This window comes from Carcharhinus amblyrhynchos, chromosome 3 (assembly GCF_965287045.1).
Source record: "Carcharhinus amblyrhynchos chromosome 3, sCarAmb.v2.hapA, whole genome shotgun sequence".
Classification (NCBI taxonomy): domain Eukaryota; kingdom Metazoa; phylum Chordata; class Chondrichthyes; order Carcharhiniformes; family Carcharhinidae; genus Carcharhinus; species Carcharhinus amblyrhynchos.
In genome coordinates, this window is record NC_137326.1 from 58562347 (window position 1) to 58583079 (window position 20733).

Genomic DNA, 20733 nt, shown 5'->3' on the forward strand with positions numbered 1-20733 from the left:
CTGGAGTAGACTATATGACATCTTGAGCCTGCTCCGCCACTTAATACCATCTTCTGCCTCAACTCCACTTTCCGCATTTCCCTTGATTCCCCAAAAGATCAAAAATCTATCTCAGACTTGAATATATTTAATGATGGAGCATCCATAACTGCAGAGTAGAAACATCCATAGATTCACAACTCTCTTAGTGAAGAAATTCCCCTCATCCTCTCCCAAATGATGAACCCCTTGTCTCCTATGTTCTAGAGTTCCAAGCTCAGGTAAACAATTATTCAGCACCTACCTTGTAAAGGACCTTCAGAATCCTTTAGGCTTTTTGTTTAGTCTCTCAACATGAGACAGTTCTCTCATCCCAGCGACCAATTTATTGAACATTTGCCATACCACCTCCAAGGCAAATATATCCTTCCTTAGCTATGGAGACCAAAACTGCTCACAATGCCCTAGGTATGGTCTCAGCAAAGCCCTGTACAATTGTAACAAAATTTATTTGTTCTTGAACTCCAGTCCTCTTGCAATAAAGGTAAACATTTGTCTTTCTGTACCTGTGTGCTAACATTCTGTGTTGCTGCAGGAGTACACTCAAGTGTCTCTGAACATTAGTGTTTAAAGGTTTCATACCTTTTTGAAGATATTCTGATTTTCTATTCTTGCCACTAAAATGAGTAACCTTAAGTGTCTAAGCATCAAATATGGTTGGCTGTGAATAAGCACTCATTCGCACATCAGAATTGCACTGCTGAACATGTTAGATTGGATTTCTCCACTGGCTTCCAAGGTTGAAGTCAGAAATATTCAAAAAGGGAATTAAAATATTTAATAAGGTGCCTACACTAATAACGGGCCCTTTTGTGAAATTGGGCTGCCCCAGTATCTGATACACCATATCAAAAATTCAGGAATTCGTAATGCAGCAATGACATTTCATCAGCCTTGTTATGCAATTAGACAGTAAGGTTGAAGATGTAGAATGAAGTATAAATTCAGACAAGAACAAGCTGTTCAAACCTACTTTAGCTAACCAATGGCTGTCATTTGTCAAGTAATACATTTTAATAAAATATTTTTCTTCATCTTCAGATGATCCCAAGAGTGACTCACTTGGCTACAGGTGGTATTTTGTTGGCGTTCTGGACTATGACAAGGAAAATAAACTCTATTTGGTGCAGAAAGCAAATAGTTATGACTTAATTCGAGATGAAAAAAACCAAACAGTTGTGAATGGTGGTATAACTGAAACAGGTATGTATTTTCCAGTTATGCTAGATTAGCTGTCTTAATATAACAAGGTGTCATGGACAAGTAAGATGGACACTAGACAGAAAACGATAGCTACACTTGAAATCTGTCTGAAAACTGAACGTTTTCTCTAAATAACACATATAAATCATTTAAATAAAAAAGAAAACTCTATCTTATACTGGGTAAATAAGTACTTTTTTTAAAAGGTTTATATCAGACCTTACATTTAACCCATTCTTGCCAACATCCTCATAAATCTCCTCTGTACCCTCTTGCGTGAACACGTTCTTTTGAATGCACACCTCTAATGAAAATATGACAACCAATGGCACCTTAAATATGTGATACTCAATTTCACTGAAATCAGATGTTACAAAATCATAATTTATTTTATTTTCATTTGAGGTCTGCTGGCAGTAGCAAAGAATTATCAACTGACTACAATAATGATCCTTTAAAAATTTTCATGCAGCTAACAAGCTACTTTGTAAGTTCATATTTCTCAAGTTCAGTAATGCAGAACTGTGTGTGCAATTGAAATAGAGGAAACAGCTGTTTCATGTAAAGGACTCCAAGATATACTGAAGCATCTCATGGCATTTTAGGAACATAACAATATGAGTAACTCATTCAGTCCATCAGCCTGTTTCATCATTCAGTTAGATCATAGCTAGTCTGCATTCCAACACTATTTATTTGTTTTTTGTTCCATATCCCATAAAGAAAAGTGAAAGATTTGCATTTGTATTGCACCTTTCACAACAACCCAAAGAGTCATCCTAACAATTAGAAATTTTTAAAGGGGAATGTAGGAGAAGGCAATACCCAATTTATACACAGCAAGGATCCACAAACTGTAGGAAGGCAGATGAAAAGTTAATATATTTTAGTGATGCTGCTAAAAGGATAAATATTGACTAGGAGAACAAAAAACTCTCCTGATCTTGTCTGCATAATGTCAGGAGATCTTTGAGATGATGTTTAAACATCTCATCTGAAAATGATCATAAAGACAAGATTTCTCCCCCCATTTGGGAGTGAATATGAAGGCAGGCAGATACCAGTTTGCCATTTTTGTTCCAATCACCAGTGATTTTGTTCAGGATGGGGAAAGGTGAGAGCTGGCAACTCACATAATTCAGTTAATTGGCAAATACACATTTGTACAGCAGTCTCAATGTCCTCTTTCAAAGACCACTGCTTCTCTTCATTATTTTATCCTCTTTTACAGTCATGCGATTGAAGAATAGGAGTTGACCTAACTGGGATTATGTTTCAATATTTGGAATCTTAACAATGAATTATACATTGCACATTTAAAATGAAATTAATTCTTCAGTGTTCTGAACAACACAGTTGCTTCATGGTGCTTCCCTTATAGCCTTAGATGAGAATGAGACAATCTGCTCACATTCTTGTGACTATAATGTATGTGGTGATCATCCTCATCATGGAGGTCACAGTGAAGGCATCTCCAAAATCTGTAAAGGTGTCATTGAAGGGGCAACCTCTATCACAGGGGCTTGCTACATAAGTGGTTCCTCATTCAGAGGAACAAAATTATGTCAATGACTATAATAAATAAGCAACTACACATGTGGCTGGTAATGACCAACTCCAACAAGAGAGAATTTCAACATCACCCCTGGACAATCAGTGGCATTACCATTGCTGACTCCCCCACTATCAACATTCTGGCAGTTACTATTGAATGAAAACTGAATTGAACTAGCTATAAAATATTGTGGCTAGAAGAACAGATCAGTGACTAAGAATCCTGCAGCAAGTAACTCACCTTCTGAGTCCCCAAAGCCTGTCCACCATCTACAAGGTCAGGAGTTGTGATGGAATACTCTCCACTTATCGATATGAATGCAGGATGATTAACTTGGGCATTTCTCCTGTACACACCTGTTCCTATGAGTTCAATGCCCTTCTGTCCTGCAAAGAAAAAATAGAAAAAGAGCTAAAGCAACATTAGCCTCTTCCATCACTGTGAGTACCTCATTTGAATGCTGTCATTTAAATTAGGATTTCCAGCTCTTCCACACTTTAGGGCTCTGGGCAGTGCTGATGTGTCAGTAATTACCCTAGACACAAATATTTCCAATGTTCAGGAGCAGCCTAAACCCTCAGACTGTTCAGCTAGTGTGTCTGCTGATGGTTGTAGGCCTGAAAATTTGTCATCTGGTCTAGTGTTGCGCCCACATTGCCAGGACATAACAGGTCATTGAACCACTTGTTGCATTGCACCCAGTTCCTCAGGAAGTTTGGTTGCTGACAATTCGTGCCACTTCCAGTCAAGCCGACTTTGTTTCTGGAAACAAGTCTCTCACTTCCCTCCCATTGCCTTCAACAATGCTTCAACAACTGCATCTGTGAAACTTGGCCAGCCCTGGCCCAAGTACAGGCTCTACCTCTCTTGCTGGTGAGCTTAGACTTCCATGGATGATTAAAAGAGTTCCCATATTAATGGCTGCAATCATATCTTGATATCACAAGTCCCACATCCATTCCATATCACCACTGCCATCTGGCTGACACATTAGCGGTGTGGCGGGCAGCCAGTTCATGGAATAAATCACAGGCTTTGACTATTTTTGGTAAGAGTGCTACAACTGAGCCACGGCTAACACCCAACAACTCTGAATCAACCTGTGGCATGTAGCCTGATAGCTAGTACTTGGTGGTATATGCCTCCAATATATTTTCTATTTTCAGGAATATTGCTTAATTCCTCACTCCAGACATGTCTTTATTCAAGCACATTTTATGGCCAAAGATTTTCTTCACATGGCATTCCATGGTTTCACACTAATTTTGGGCTGGTCAATAACTTGAATTTAGTCAAAAATGTCTCTTTTAACTGATTAACCATGCTATAATAAATTGGATGAGTGTCATGATTAATGCTCTGAATTTTAAAGCTTGAAAAGTTTACTTATTAGTCACAAGTAAGGCTTACGTTAACACTGCAATAAAGTTACTGTGAAATTCCCCTAGTCACCACAGTCTGGTGCCTGTTTGGGCCAATGCATCTAACCAACACATCGTTCAGATTGTGGAAGGAAATCGGAGCACCCAGAGGAAACCCAGTATCCACTTGCACTATTGTTCCATTGTTGTTGCCTTCTACATGACTGGCACCAGCCTGGCTTACTTTCTGCAAAATCTCTGTCCTAAGGCCAATGCAACGACCCTAAAGAAAGAGCAGGACATGGAACATATGACAATAATAGACAACAAAAGACCCACTGATCCATTCAGCCTTTCCATACAACTGCAATGCTTTGTGCATCACTGTATGTGAACTCCCTACCCCACCCAAAGCCCCATAATCTCGTGAAAGAGAGGGGCAAAATACAGATTCAAAACTAGAGCTAATTAAGGAGGAAAAAATTGAAAATCCCTTCTGACCACATTAGGCAATCAAACCGCATCCAAGAGATTACTCTGGCCCTGATTAATGTCTTCTGTTATCTACCTCTTATATGAGTTGAATTCTTTAACATCTAGAAACTGGTCTAATTCTCACCTGAACGAATTCAAGATATAATTGTTCATCACATAATATGGTCGAGGATGAGAGGCAAGATGAATATTTGGGAGACAAATAAACATATAAGGGGAATTTTAATAAATGGTTGGGTTTGAGTTGCATGAGAGGTTAAAGAATTAATAAGGTGAATCCTGAAGCCCACCTACCTGTAACCTACCCATTTCCAACGTTACTGGAGACAGTACAAGCATGGGTGACCAAACCACTTTCAAGGGGTGGATTAGCAGCTTGAATATTATAAAGAGTATGCATACCTCATCTTTATTCACCACTTTAAAATTAACTTTGACTGGCAGGGTTTTCCAGGCCTCAGCAAACCTATCAGCTAAAGATAAGTGCTCACAAGCTGAATCTAGTGTACCTGTTTCACGAAGTCAATTAATTACTTTTGAAGTGTATTCATAGTTGTAATGTAGAAAACATGTCAGCCAATACGAGCATAAGAAGTAATGAAATCAATAACCAAAGAATCTGGTTTTTAGTGATGTAAGTTGAGGGATCAATGTTGAACAAAACACCATTGAGAATTTCCCTGCTCTTCTTCAAGTTAGTACACTGGAATCTTTAGCTTCTGTCAAAAAAAACAGATAAGGCCTAAGGTTAACATTTCATTTGAAAGGCAACAACAGTGCAACACTCCTGCAGTCAGCCTAGATATTGGGCTGAGACTTGAACCAACTATGTTTTCACTTAGAAATAACAGTGCTGCCACATACTGACACCTGATCAGAGAATTTTACATGCATTCTCTGCAATTGACGGTAGTTAGAGTCTTCTTTACATATTCTTCTTTACATATTGATGACTATGATCGATTTCTATGCAGGTGAAAGATTAGAATTGCCCAATCAGTACTGGATACCACGGGTCCTATTGATGTTTTGCGCAGAGGATCCTGTTGTTTTTTCAAAACGAGTCGCACAAGCTCACTTTCTGCGTCAGAAGACAGAGGCGCTGCTGCTCTACAATCTATATATCGATTGCATGCCAGTTGATAAGCTTAGATTTCTGGATGACGAAAGTTTTAAAAGGATGAAGAAATGGGCTTTTAGCACACCTGGATTTCGGGATAAATCTGCGTAAGTATTTCATTTTAGCAGCCAATGTTCTCCAAGAACTGTTTTGAGACTATCCAAACTCAATCCACATTGATCCTTAAAGTCTGTGTGGAAAGAAAATTTTCATCCTCTTGGTCTGGGATATTTGAATAGATGTTCAAAGTTGCATCACTCAGTTGGCTAAGATGATATTTCCCCATGTTTCCAGTTCCCAAAACTTAAATCATAATAGTGATTTAAAATAAAAGCCACTGTAAAACAGACATTCCAAACTAACCTTATTAAACAAACTATCCAATATTCTATATAAAAGTCAGCTAATTACCCCTGGTCATTCCCCTAATGCTTGTCTTCTATGTTTGCTTGTTTGGCTTTGTGCTAGTCAATGTTACCCTGCAGCTGCAGCATAGCTGATGAGAGATTGCTGACTTTCATTTGGGGAGATTGTAGGTGATCTTGTAGGATGACCTTGAGCATCTCTAGCCTGAGAAGACCCCCAGCTTTCGACTGCTGGGAGGCAGGCAGGCATAGCAAAGGCATTGGTAGAGTGGCAGTGGTGGAAGAACAAATGCTTCACCCTGAAATGGCACCAGGTTCATGCTGCACAAGATCCACTGTCACTCCTAGGGGGCAGCGATTCACTAATCCTACTTGGCTTTTGGAGGACAGCTTGCAGGCTGCTATGATATCATGGAATACTTGTATCTGCATCCATGGTAACAGCAATCTAAAACCTGGATAACAGCAAGTTGAGCTTTCGTGACTTCTGCGAGAGATCTACAGCAAGTAGTTCGTGATCCTTGCTTGTGCTGCAGTGAAAACTGAGACATTGGCCATCAGATGCCGCATCATGATTGTATTCACAAGTGCTGTTGTGTTCACTATCACTTCCACCATGGAAAAGCTGGATCGTAAACTCTGTGCAAAGATTTGTACTTAGTTTTGCCAGACTTTTCTATGTTTCTTGACAGTGACCACATGCATTCTGGCAAGCCTATCAATTTATCAAACGTTTCTGTGTGTATACTTTTTCCTACGTACAGTGTCATTGAAGTCCTCATTTGATACTTCTACAGCAGAACCTCCACACAGTCCTTGTAGAGATGAAATTCTATCTTTGCACTGAAGGCACCTTTCATTGTTTTGAATGGCACTATGATCATGCTAGATGGGATAGATTCTGAACAGGTTGAACAACTGAGAACTAGATATCCATGAGACATAATGAAAGTCAATAATAGCAATAGCACAATTCTATTCCAGAATTATCTATAATTTCTTTTACTCTTTAATACCACCAGGCCAGGGGACCATGGAGGAGCGCAGAGAAAATGCCAGGAGCAGCATTAGATGAATGTAAAATTAACATGCCATCCTAGCTTGTGATGTACAGTATTGTCATCCCAGCCCCTTTTTGGAATAATCCGAGATCAGGAGTACCTCTCAGATAATTCTCTTCATTTTCAGGGAGAGAAAGACAGATCCCAAAGATGCTGAAATAGGCTTGAAGGACTGATCCTTCTATCTTCAAAAGATAGAAGCTAACTTATATTATTTCCCTTCTCTGCAGACTGCAGATGGAGGCGTAATGGTAATGTGACTAGACTGGTAACTCAGGCTGGGGTCATGGGTTCAAATCTCATTTGCTTTAAGTTGAATTTAAATTCAATGAATAAATCTGTATTTAATGCTAGCCTCTGTAATGGTGACCATGAAACAATCATCAATTGTCATGAAAATCATCTGGTTCACTAATGCATTTTAGGGAAGGATATCTGCCTTTCTTACTCTGGCCTACATGTAACTTCAGACTCTTAGATGCCATCTGAAATAGCCTAATTAGCTATAGTTAGCAGTTCGAGGGCAAATAGAAATGGACAACAAATGCCGGGTTTGCCAGCGATGCCCAGTAAATTGAAGCCAGATTATAGTTTTCTGCATATTGTTAGGGTTTGGGCTGCTCCTCAGCAATACATTCCCCCTCTAAAGGGACCAGAGGGCTATTAAGTTAGCAATACTTTGTGAGACAATATAAATTCTAAAATACAAAGAAGTTTATTAAAGAACAGAACATACAATTCAAATTCAAGTGAAAACAGTCAATTGCAACATTAAAGACGTTCTGGGAAAAGGGAAGACTGTACAATCGTATTTTGAGTAGCTAAAATTCAATCTTAAATTTCAATTCCAAAATATTTTAAATAGGATATCCATCCAATATTAAAGTAAGATTAAGCAAAATCCCTGAGTGAGACAAGACACTTAAGTGAAATGAGTGAATGTCACAAGCCAATGTATGTTTTTAATACTTATGGTGTAACTTTAGCTGCATAATTACATTATTAGTATCGATGTGGTCTCTTAATTATAATTGGATTCTTATTTTTTATATTCCAAATTTGGTTTTCATCACTGTTAACCTCTTAGCGATTCTTGGGCATATATAATACTTGCCTTTATTAGCCGAGACAGAGAATATAAGAGCTGGGAGGTTATGATGGAACTGTATAAAATGTTTGTTAGGCCACAGCTAGAGTACTGTATGCAGTTCTGTTTTTCATATTATAGGAAGGATGTGATTGCATTTGAAAGGATGCAGAGGAGCTCCACCTGGGTGTTGAAGAGGATGGAGCATTTCAGCTTTGAAGAGAGGCTGGTTAGGTTGGGGTTGGTTCTCTTTGGAGCAGAGAAGACTGAGGGGGGACCTGACTGATGGACACACAGATAATAGATAGGAAAAAACTTTAGATTTAGTTAAGGAGTCAGTAATTAAGGGGCATAGCTTTAAGATAAGGAGCAGGAGATTTAGAGGGGATTTGAGGAAACACGTCACCCGGAGAGAGATGAGCATCTGGAACTCATTGCCTGGAAAGATGGTACAGACAGGAACCCTCACAGTATTTAGGTGAACACTTGAAATTCCATAACATATGAGGCTATGGACTAAATGCTAGAAAATGAGATGATAATAGATAGGTGCTTGAAAAGACATAATGGGCCGAAGGATCTCTGTCCTGTAAAACTCTATGGCTATGACAACTCTTTCCTGTTCTAAGAAGATTTTATAACTCTTAGATTTCACATAAAGTCTGGCTGTTATTGTTTCTAGGGAAGCCATGCTTGCCAGAACTCATAGTTAATTTTCTGTGTTCTAAGTTTCTAAATAAGAAGACCACGAATGCGGTCTTGTTATCAATTACTGCATTTGTCATCCTGACATTAGAAAGAAGATATGCTTGTGCGCAATTTCTTGTGTGTTTCCTATTGCTGTAAAAGACATGTCAGAATGTATTGTTAGACTTTTTTTACTCATTTGTGGGACATGGACATTGCTGGCTGGCCAGCATTTATTGCCCATCCCTAGTTGCCCTTGAAGGGCAGGTGAGAATCAACCAGATTGCTATGGCTCTGGAGTCACATGTAGGCCAGACCAGGTAAGAAAGGCAGATTTCCTTCCCTAAAGGACATTACTGAACCAGGTGAATTTTCTGACAATCAACAATGGTTCCATGGTCATCAACAGATTCTTATTTCCAGATATTTTTATTGAATTCAAATTCCGCTATCTGCTATGGTGGGATTCAAACCTGGGTTCCCAGAATATTAGCTGAGTTTCTGGATTAATAGTCTAGTGACTAGGCCATCGCCACCCCCATGACATTGTGAACTGCTTTCGTCTTTTAAAAAAATCAACCCGTTTAAATCCTTTAATGTCTTATTTCTTGGAAAATAGCTTATTTTGCCCTTATTACCCTTCATTATAAAGAACAATACAGCACAGGAACAGGCCCTTCAGCCCTCCAAGGACATTATGACTGTCCTTTATGTGAATTGCTTCACAATTGAAGCTACAATGGAACTACATGCATGCTAAACAAGAGAAGCAGCGGACTATAGACAGAACAAAATGATCCCACAACCAATGGATTAGGTTAAAGCTTTGCAGTCTGTTGCATCTAGTTCTCCCTGTGTCTGTGTGGTTGCTCCAGGTGCTCTGGTTTCCACTTACATCCCAAAGATGCGCAGGTTAGGTGAATTGGTCTTGCTAACTTGCCTCTTAGTGTCAGGAGGATTAGCAGGGCAAATGCACGGACTACAGGGATAGGCTTGCGTGGTATTGTTATTGGTGCAGGCTCAATGGGCCAAATGGCCTCCATCTGCACTGTCGGGATTCTATGATTCTATGATAGTTGTAAATGTTGGTTAACAATTAAATAACTAATGAAGGAGGATGAGGCTTCAAAGACATCCCCATGCTCTGTGATGCCGGAACCTTGCATATGAGTGATAAGGACAGGGCTGAAGCATTTGTAATCACATTCAGCCAGGCACCAAGTTGATGATTCATGATGATCTCCTCCTGAGGTCCACAGCTTCACAGATGGCAGTCTTTAAGCAATTTAATTCACTCCACATGATATCAAGAAATGGCAATGTGCACTGGACATGGCAAAAGCTGTAGGTCCTGACAATATCTTACTGTAGCCCTGGAGGAGCTGTGAACTGAATACGGTGCAATCATCACAAACATCTCCATTTTTGATCTGATGATGGATGGAAGGTCCTTATGAAGGACGGAAATTGATACAGCTGAGGATCTCCTGGAGCTGAGATTATTTTTTCCAACAACGATAACCATCTTCCTTTATACCAGAGTTGACTCTAGCAAATGGAGATCTTATTCCCTATTTTGCATTGATGTCAATCTTTGAAGCTTCATCCTCCTTCATCAGTTATTTAATTGTTAACCACCATTTATGACCATCATAGAATCTTGACATTGTCGAAGGAGGCCATTTGGCCCATTGAGCCTGCACCGACAACAATCCCACCCAAGCCGTGACACTAAGAAGCAATTTAGCATGACCAATCCACCTAGGAGCCCTTGATGCCACACTTGGTCAAATACTGCCTTGATGTCAAGGGCAATCACTGCCCCCTCACTTTTGAATCCCAACTCTTTTGCCCATGATTAGACCACTGTTGTAATGAGGTTTGAAATAAATGTTGAACTTTATTATTTTCTCTTATGTGATTCTATGCTACTCACCTCAACTATGCTAGGCAGCAGATACCATACTCAAATGCGTCAGATTCCACACTCATGTTTCTCCTGAATTCTTTATTGGATTCATTAGTGACTAAATGATATTTATGAGTTTTGCATTTCTCCAAGTAGAATTTTTTTTTTATTTCTATCCTATAAGACCCTGTCCTAATTTTCAAGAAATCTATGTGGTCACCCCTCTTTTCTACAGAACAGAGCCTTGGCCTGTTCAAATTTTCCCGGTAGATATTCATTGAGATGAATAACAAATTAATCAATTTTTTCCATGATCCGACAAAGTATCTGAAAGAAAAACATCTCCAATGATCACTCAATATTACACTGGAATGCAAATGAGATTATATTCTAACATTTGGTGTAGGGCTTGAATTAATCACCTGCTGTCTCAGAGCTAAGAGTGTTACCATAATAATTCCTGTTCACTTCTGCTTACTGAACCAAGGTGACACTTAAATAATAATCACTAGATGTTATTCTTTAGCGATGACGGTGACATGAAATAGACCATGAATTATTTTGTTCCTGGTATTCCCCAACAGAAGATCATACTTTAGTACATTTATTCATTTTCATCATAGAGGCATGCCTGACAAGGCCAGAATTTATTGCCTATCCCTAATTGCCCTGAGCAGGTGATGCTGAGCCATGACTAATGGATTTGATAGACCAGTTCAATGAGCAGTTAAGAGTCAACCTTGCTGGGGTGCATCGGGAAATCTATCTCTAAAATACGTTAGTGAGCCAGTTGATTTTTTATGTCAATCTGGTTGCTTGACTGTTATTTTTGCTGATACTAACTTCTTCATTCCTTTTTTTGTTGAGAAAATGAAATTAAATTCTGAACCTGCCAAATGAGATTTGAACTCTCAAGTTCAGGCCTTTGGTGTATTCATCAAATGACATAACCACTATGCAATCATAGGAAAGAAGTGTGTGACTACAGTGATGTGATACAGGAAAACAAAATCCTATTTGTTTAATGTTTTGATTATTGATTTTCTATCTTTGTAGGTTGCCAAACTATTTTAAAAGGATTGAAGAGGAGGTTCATCTGGAGTATAATCGCACAATGAATAAAATTACTTTTGATCACATGGTATTGTCTGACCCCAAAACATTTTCTTATGTCACTCTTCCAGATAAAATGGAAGAAAAAGTTCCAAGCAGAGGTAAACTGTATCTTTTCTCTATTAATGCATTGCATGTTTATTTTATTCCAACTTTAACTTAATTGAAAGATTTATAGAACAGAAGGAGGTCTACTGAGTCCATGCAAATGTTACGTTTGCCTTCATTGCAAGTCGAATTCAGTACAGGAACAAGGATGTCTTACTGCAGATGTACAGTGCCTTGATGAGATCACACCTGGGGCAGCTAGCTCCTCACAGGAATCTCAAAGTCCTGTTGAATTAAGCATAAGGCAATTCTTGTCAGGCATTAGACCCATTACGAGTCTCCTTGCTCGCTTTGCTAGTCCAGCCGATCCAATCGGATATCTGACCTGAGCAGGTGGGGAAATTGATGAATAATTACTCATTTCAGTCTTATCGGTCTGGAAGCCCAGCTCAGCACCCTCCTGCGATGCAGTCTCCCCACACTCCAGCAGCTATGCCTTTTGATAGCTAGATCTTTATTTCCAGAATATTCTCCCTACACCTCTTCACTTCTCTACCTCACTTTCCTCCTTTAAGACTCTCATTTAAACCTTCCTTTTCCACTGAGTTTTTGTCATTTGGCCTACTATCTGCTTATGTGACTTTGTGTCATACTTTTTTTTAATAATGTTCCTCTGTTTGTTTGAAATGTTTCATAATGTTAAAGGCACTATATAAATTAAGTTGCTGTATTGGACTTCATTTGCTCAGATCAAAATGCCATTTTGTTGCTTACCTAAGGTGTTGAGTGAAGCCTTCTGACTTCTCTTGCTTCCCCAGCTTTAAAAGCTACCACGAAAGCCCATTCCAAGTTTTTTGAATAGGTCAGGAGGTTTGGCATAAATTTCTGGGGCACTTCGCTAGTAACTTTTCCATCCCCATATGGAAGGTTGCCCTTCTTTCCTCCTGCCACATTACCTTTTAACTAAGTTAGCAAGATTACAAAGCTTGATCTGAATCTCAAAAGGGCACTGGCCTGTTGTATGGTTTGAATATATTGACTAATAAAATAATGAACTTCCTGTATAAAGTAATGCTTTGTTCCTTTTCATTTTCCTCCCATTGGAATAAAAGAATGGGGATTTATTTTAAAAGTGGCTCACTTTGGCTGCAGCATTATTAAAATTGATGATGGTAACCATACCTACTGGAAGTGTGAATTCTGTTGGAGTGTAAAACATACAATGATACTGGGCTTGTGGAATTGGGTTCTTTTGCAAAGCTGTTGCAATTGCTCCCTTCCCATTGTCCATTCCCTTGCTTGGAACTTGAGTTGGGATGGAGAAGATTGTTTAGATAGAGATAGGAAATCACTGCAGAGTTCAAAATCCTGCCCTATTTTACTCCTCAGGGAGAGGGGCTAGATTATTGAGTTGGATTGAGAGCAAGGGGTTCCCCTCCAGGGCCCATAGAAGGTAAAACCCCTCTCTTACTGCAAGTGGTGCTAGCCCTGCACTGAATGAGCAAAATATAAGTCTTTCCACAGCCCCTCAGGGTCTGTGAAAGAACTACTTACTGTCAGAGGGACTCAGAGATGGATTTATTATAATAGTGGACTGACTTATTTTTGATCTGTTCACTTATATTTTCAATTACCTCTCTCGAATGTGCTTTGCTTTCTTCTAATCCGTCTGGGCAAATTTTAGTTGCCACCATTTGATGACTCACTCACTTTTGTGAAGTGAGTGAGTCATCACCCCATTTTGCACCCCTCCCGAATTGTTCTTACCCTCTTTCCATTATTTCAAGGAAGCCTAATCTAACATCGGAAAATTGGGTGAATATTTGAAGTAAAAACAAAGTGCTATAAACACTCAGTCGAATTGGAGGGGAATTTGGCCACATGGTTATAGATAGGTGTATCAGGAGTATAGTAGGGGGCTGAGGACACAGCCTTGGGGGGCACTGGTGATGAGGGTGATTGTGGAGGAGTTGTTGTTGTCTGTCCTTACTAATTGTGGTCTAGGGAGTTCAGGATCTGGTCGCAGAGGGAGGAGCCAAGGCCCAGGCTACAGAGTTTAGAGATGAGTTTCGTAGGAATGATGGCCTTGAAGGTTGAGCTGTAGTCAAATAAAAGTTTGACATAGGTGTCTTTGTCATCTCAGTGTTCCAGAGTTGAGTGTAGGGCCAGGGAGATGGCATTGGCTGTGGACCTGTTGCGGCATTAGGCGAACTAATGGATCCAGGCATTCAGGGAGGCTGGAGTTGATATGTGCCATGACTAACCTTTCAAAACACTTCATAATGATGGATGTCAGAGCAACTGGACGATAGTCATTGAGGCACGCTGTTTGGCTTTTCTTTGGGATTATGGTCATCTCCTTGACGTAGATAGGGACCTCAGATTGTTATTAAGACAGGTTGAAGAAGTCTGTGAATATCCCCGCCAGCTGATCCACACAGGATCTGAGTACTTGTCCAGGTACCCCATTGGGCCAGTCACTTTCCGTGGATTGACCTTCAAGAAGGCTGCTCTGACAAGACCCATGGTGATCTCAGATGCAGGTTGATCCAAGGCTTCTGGGATGGAGGATGCGCTCGCTGACCTCTTGCCCAAAATGGGGATAGAATGAGCTCATCAGAGAGGAGTGTGTTGAAGACAGCGATTTTACATGTCTTTATACTGTAGCCTGTTATGTCTTGCAACCCTTTCCATAGTTGGCAGGATTCCATGTGGCTAGCCTGGGACTCTACTTGGTCCAGTACTTTCTTTTGGCATCTTTGATGGATCTCCTTAGGTCATATCTGGCTTTCTTCAATAGGTCAGGGTTGTCTGACTTGAACACCTCAGACCTAGTCTTCAGTAAGCAGTGGATGTCCCTGTTCATCCATGGTTTCCAGTTGGGAAACACGCGGATTTACTTCTTTGGCACACAGTCTTCTACACGTTTACTAATGAAGTCAGTTATTATAGTGGCGTACTCATTCATGCTTTTTGGTTTTAAATACTGCTCAGTCCACTGATTCTAAGTAGTCCTTCTGCCTATTCCAGAAATCTTTCACTTCTTACTTTTCAAAAGCCTATCTACATTTACCTTAAGGATATTCAAAGACACAGTCCCAACCATCTTTTGAGGAAGACGATTCCAAAATCTCAAGGCCTTCTGAAAGAACTCATTTTTTCCTAATCTTTATCCTAAATGGGAGATCTTCACTTTGAAACAGTGACCCTGAGTTCTAGATTCTTCCACAATAGGAAACATCATTTCCACCTTCACCCTGTCAAGTCAACTCAAATGGAGATTAGGCTGAGCATTAAATTCTCCATTCTCACTGGCAACAGTAGTGGAGCGTACAAGTCAGGAGAACAATGGCCTGTTTCCTATTGCTAGCCAATCTTCTATACATGCCAGTGTGTGACCATCTACTCCATGAGTTTTTATTTTCTGCAATAAACTTTGATGAAGCACCTTATCAAATGCCTCTTGAAAATCTTAAGTACAGTTCATAGCTGTTCTCCTGTATCCATAGCATCTCTTACTTCTTCAAAGACCTCCAATAAATTTGTTAAACAAAATTTCGCTTTCACAAAACCATGTTGATTCTGCTTGATTACCTTGAATTTACTGAAGTGCCGTGTTATAGGGTCGTTAATAATTGCTTCTAACATTTTCAGTACTCAATATTCTCTAATGCTTAATATATAACTTAATTATTTTATAATTTTATCTCTGATAAAACAGCTTTCAAACGAAGGTTTTCAGGTTCTCGACAGCAGTCATTCTCTGCCACATAGAGAACACTTAAAGGCTGGAACTTTTTGGTTATTCTCACCACAGTACCTGGTCCCACCAACAGCAAACCCCAGCCACAGGTTTCCCAGGGGCAGAGGTCAATAGAATGGGAAACCCCATTGACAACAGCTGAATCAAAAGATCCTGTTGCTGGCTAATGGAGAATCACCTCTGCCGCCACAAAACATACTGCAGGGGGCTTGAAAATCCTGCCCAAAATGTTTTATTGGTAGGCAATAGTGAGAGACAAATATTTTTCTCAGCTGGGAAACAAATTTGCCCCCAGGGCTTCACCCTTGGTGATCCTCCAATCAAAGATTCTGGCTGGGATTCTCCAGATCCCCTCCCATCAGCAGTATCTTCTGGTGACATCCCTGCAGCTGGTTCCCCAGTGGTGTGGCCAGTGACTAATGCAAATTACCACTGACTTTGGTGAAACCGGAAGATTCCACCAGATGCAAACCACCTCCACCGCTGGAAAACACATTGCAGGAAGGCAGAAAATCCCGGTCCCTGTCTCTGGAGAAGCAACAAGATCAGGAAAGACAGGATCTGTGATTGAAGGTGCAACTTCTCACAGAGTCTCTCTCCCATGTATGAAAGGTGACTTACCTTTCACCTCAGTGCTTGAAGTTTCCAGGACTTTTTGTAGTCTTGCAAAGAGGCATCTGTCTGCTATCCCATGAATTTTGAATCCTGCTCCCTGCTTTTGTAGTCTCTATTGATGAACTTCAAGATTCCAAATGCTTTGTAATCAGTCTCTAAATCTATCCTAGTTATTTTTCATTGTTCTTTTTATAGAAGGTGTATCATGTACTGTGTGAAGGAGCCTGTTTGCAGATTTGTTTTCAATCAGTATTCTTCATTCAGCTATTAGGAGACTCATCAGAGCAGCTGAGGATTGTAGATTCACGAGTTCTGATTCTAATTTATGGTGGGCAAGGTATCAAATAGCTGGAAAACCTTGTAGATTTAGCATGAGGCAAGGGATGTTTTAAATTCTAGGCCTTGTCTAACTGCAGTATCATTGTCTCTTGTGCAATGTGGATACAAATGACATCGGTGCCAGAAGATGTTATTGGATACAGTAGCATAAAGGGGTAACATCAACAGCACCAGATCCTGATATAATGACTGATGTAACTATGATATAATCTCAAGGAGTTGGTTTGCAGGTGCAGCAGATAATTAAAAAGGCAAATAGAATTTTGTCCTTCATTGCTAGAGGGATGGAGTTTAAAAACAGGGAGATTATGTTGCAGCTGTATAAGGGTGCTGGTGAGGCCACATGTGGAGTTTTGGTCTCCTTACTTGAGAAAGGATATACTGGCACTGGAGGGGGTGCAGAGGAGATTCACTAGGTTGATTCCGGAGTTGAGGGGGTTGGCTTATGAGGAGAGACTGAGTAGACTGGGGCTGTACTCATTGAAATTCAGAAGAATGAGGGGAGATCTTATAGAAATATATAAGATTACGAAGGGAATAGATAAGATAGAAGCAGGGAAGTTGCTTCCATTGGCAGGTGAAACTAGAACTAGGGAGCATAGCCTGAAAATAAGGGGAAGCAGATTTAGGACTGAGTTGAGGAGGAACTTCTTCACACAAAGGAACCTGTGGGATTTCCTGCTCAGTGAAGCAGTTGAGGCTACCTCATTAAATGTTTTTAATGCAAGGATAGATGCATTTTTGAACTGTAAAGGAATTAAAGGTTATGGTGAGCAGATGGGTAAGTGGATCTGAGTCCACGAAAAGATCAGCCATGATCTTATTGAATGGCGGAGTAGGCTTGAGTAGGAGATAGCCTACTCCTGCAACTAGTTCTTATGTTCTTATGTAGTATCACTTGATGAAGTAACCAATCTGATGGGAAGCAAAAGTACAACTTCATGTGGCATACTGAGATACATATAGATCTGTAAATAAATAAGAAAGGTTTTACATGTACATCTGTGCTAGCATTCTTAGAGTAACAGACAAACCCTAAAGAAATCCCATTTAGACCTTGAACACAAGACTAAAACTGATACCACTAGAGATCCACTGGCTTCAGGAGAAAGATAATTGAGTTCTGAGGAGGACTGAGTAAGGATCACTTTTTGCAACATATTACACATAACAAAGCTATCTGCAAATTATTTTAATCTTATTTGTAATGATATAAAGACTTGTTTCAATAAGTGGTCTGTTCAGTTGTGCAATATATTTCTGGATACTTACTCACAAACCTGAGGTTGTGCCTTGTGTTCTGAAAATAGTATTTATATTGCTCTCTCTCCCTAGGACGCATACAACTCCCAGATTATCCATTTTCTAAAAACAGAAAAGCATTTTCCTTTAACACTCTGCTGACCAAACCAGAAGTGATCGTAGCCCTGTGCAAAGTACGGGCTGAATGCAACAAAGTGGCAGCCATGTCTCTATTTTTTGTGACCCTGATTAAAGCTGTCCGGCTGGAGGAGTTTGAACAAATGCAGTCCCAGGCTCATGCACAGGTATTGGCTTAGACACTGCCTCTTTAATTTTACTTTAGCAATTAATTTCTTTTACTGTTGATTGCGTGTCAAAAACTCAGAAAAAGATGTGTATTTTTAAGAGGTGACGACAGGAAAAAGGAATGTTAAGCCAACTTCTCCAAGGATATGTGGGCTCCTTTGGCCAGGAGAATGAGATACTTAGCAATTATTGCTTCTGGCGCAGTAGGATTCTTTCAGGTAGCCGTTAGTTGGATTGTACTTCAGACTGAGAAAGCATGCTTTTACTGATCTCTGATTAGTTTTGGTAGTTTTAGAATGGTTTACAAACTCTTGTAGCAATGATTGCCCAGGAATTCTGAAAGCCCTCTGTTCCATTGTCAATTATATTGTTTCGCTAAAATATTTCAACTTTACAAAATTGTTATCTTCTGCAGTTTTTATTTTTTTGCACCACCAATGAATTCTATGATTTGCAATGGTCAGTAGCTTCATTAGTGGTAGACGGCAATAGCTCCAATTGATATAGGTATAGAGGAGCTACAAAATTAAATAATCAAGGAATATGAGAATCAATAGTCAAATATTCAACAGACACATCAATAGTGCAAGAAAAATCAGAACAGCATTAGGGTCATCAAGGGATACACATAATAAATTTACAGGTAATGACAGCAAAATGGTAGAAATATTGAACAGCTGCTTGCATCAATATTTACCAAGGAGACTAATAAAGTAGACATGACATTCAGAGAACAGATAAAAAAAAGAAAAAACGTTTAAAATCAAAAGAGGTGAGATAATTGATAAACTAATCAAAATTTGAGAGTATAAAATCCCTAGTCCAGATGTTTGCTTTGTACATATTATCTGAAAAGCTAGAGAGATGTGACTAGAAGTACTTACATATTGGGGTCCTAATCTGGAGTTTCAATAACTCGATTCTGTAATCAGTAATCTAGAGTCCATTTATAATCTGAAATCCTTTTATTCTTTGGGATAAATTTTACTCCCCCTCGCCCACTGGCCAGCATATTTGAAGGCCCATAGCCTTCAAACCCACCCCTAACCTTTCCCCCATATTATGGTGGATAAGTAAGGCATTAGGTTCACCCATAGGCCTAAGGATGCCCCTAAGTGGACTATCAACTACAAATTAAGGGCCAAATTTTGGCTCCACCAGAAATTTTGATTTGCAGGCTACCTGGCCCCTTGTAAAACACTGAGGGGGAAATCTTACCAAAAATATTCTAAGTGCCAAATGAGTGTGAAAACGGGAGAGAATTGAACCCTTTTTTGGGTGGGCTGTCAGGTGGAATCTTATGGTACTTAGTGCAAAAAAAAGGCAAAAAAAGTGTGATTCATGCCTGTGGAGGGAATGGACAGAGCCTATTCTCACTGGCTGCTTCAACTAGAGCATGTCAAGAACATGTTGCTCTCTCAGTGTACTGTGCAAGAGATCACTCACCACCCATTCCCTGGATAGCGCCCCCTTTCCCCAATCACTGGCCTCCAGCCCCTGGTCAATCGCCCTAGTCAATTGCTGCTCCCATTCCCCACTACCCTGGTCAATCACTGCCCTGGTGATCCCAATTTCAGAATGCACAGCTCCCCCTTGCCTTCCCTTAGGCCATGTCCACTACAGGCCCAGTGCCAGAGTGCTAGGTGGGCACTATCAAAGTGCCCGGTGGGCAGTGTCAGTGTTCCAAGGGGCACTGTCCCATGCCCTATACCTCCAGGATCTCCAGTGGGCATTGCCAAGGTGCCAGGTTGTCAGTCTGGCACTGTCCAAGAGGCACACCCCTTGCCCTTGGCCTCCCTGGGGGTCCTCAATACCCTCTGGTTCTACCAGTGAGGCCAAGACAACTGTTCCCTGTTCATGGGGAGCAGATATATTCCTCACTGGAGAGAACTTCTCCTGACAAGGGCGCAAAGGCAAGTGACCCCGGACGATTGAATGCCAAGCTCATTAAACAGATGCTAATAAACATTTAAATATATTTTAATTAATTATTCAGCCTCCCATCGGAATTGGGCAAGAGGCTGACCATGCCAGAAATTCGGTTCTGATAAGATAGCGAGAGCCAAGAAATCAGGCACGATCCTGGTGTCTCAGCTCTCGTGCAATGAGTGGGACGAGCCAGTAAAATCACAGCATCTGTCTCAAAGACTGTTGTCATTGAATCAAGCTGATTATTTATTCTCTAATTTATTCATATAGGGTGGAATTTTACGATCTCATTGCGCCCATTTGTCGGCGGGAAGATGTCGCAAAATCGGGAGTGAGCCGACTAGTGGGAATGGCGCCTGTTTTTGTGCCCATTCCCATCTTACCAAAAATAATAGGTGTGATCAGGACTCCTCCCAAAATGTCAATTTGCATTTTTTATTATTCATCACAGAGTGATTAATGAGCTTCTCTCCCAATCATCCCATATTACCTGCCT

The 20733-nt window shown here is 40.2% G+C and overlaps 1 protein-coding gene across 1 annotated transcript in view; it reads left to right on the plus strand.

Annotated features, from left to right (window-relative positions):
- The window catches only part of dnah1 (dynein, axonemal, heavy chain 1), a 537372-nt gene that overhangs the window by 73708 nt on the left and 442931 nt on the right, over nt 1–20733 (plus strand). Inside the window, exons 8-11 of the mRNA XM_080184401.1 lie at nt 1081–1242; nt 5628–5880; nt 11939–12096; nt 18096–18307. Coding sequence (XP_080040527.1) covers nt 1081–1242; nt 5628–5880; nt 11939–12096; nt 18096–18307 — 785 coding nt within the window. The remainder of the gene's footprint in view (nt 1–1080; nt 1243–5627; nt 5881–11938; nt 12097–18095; nt 18308–20733) is intronic.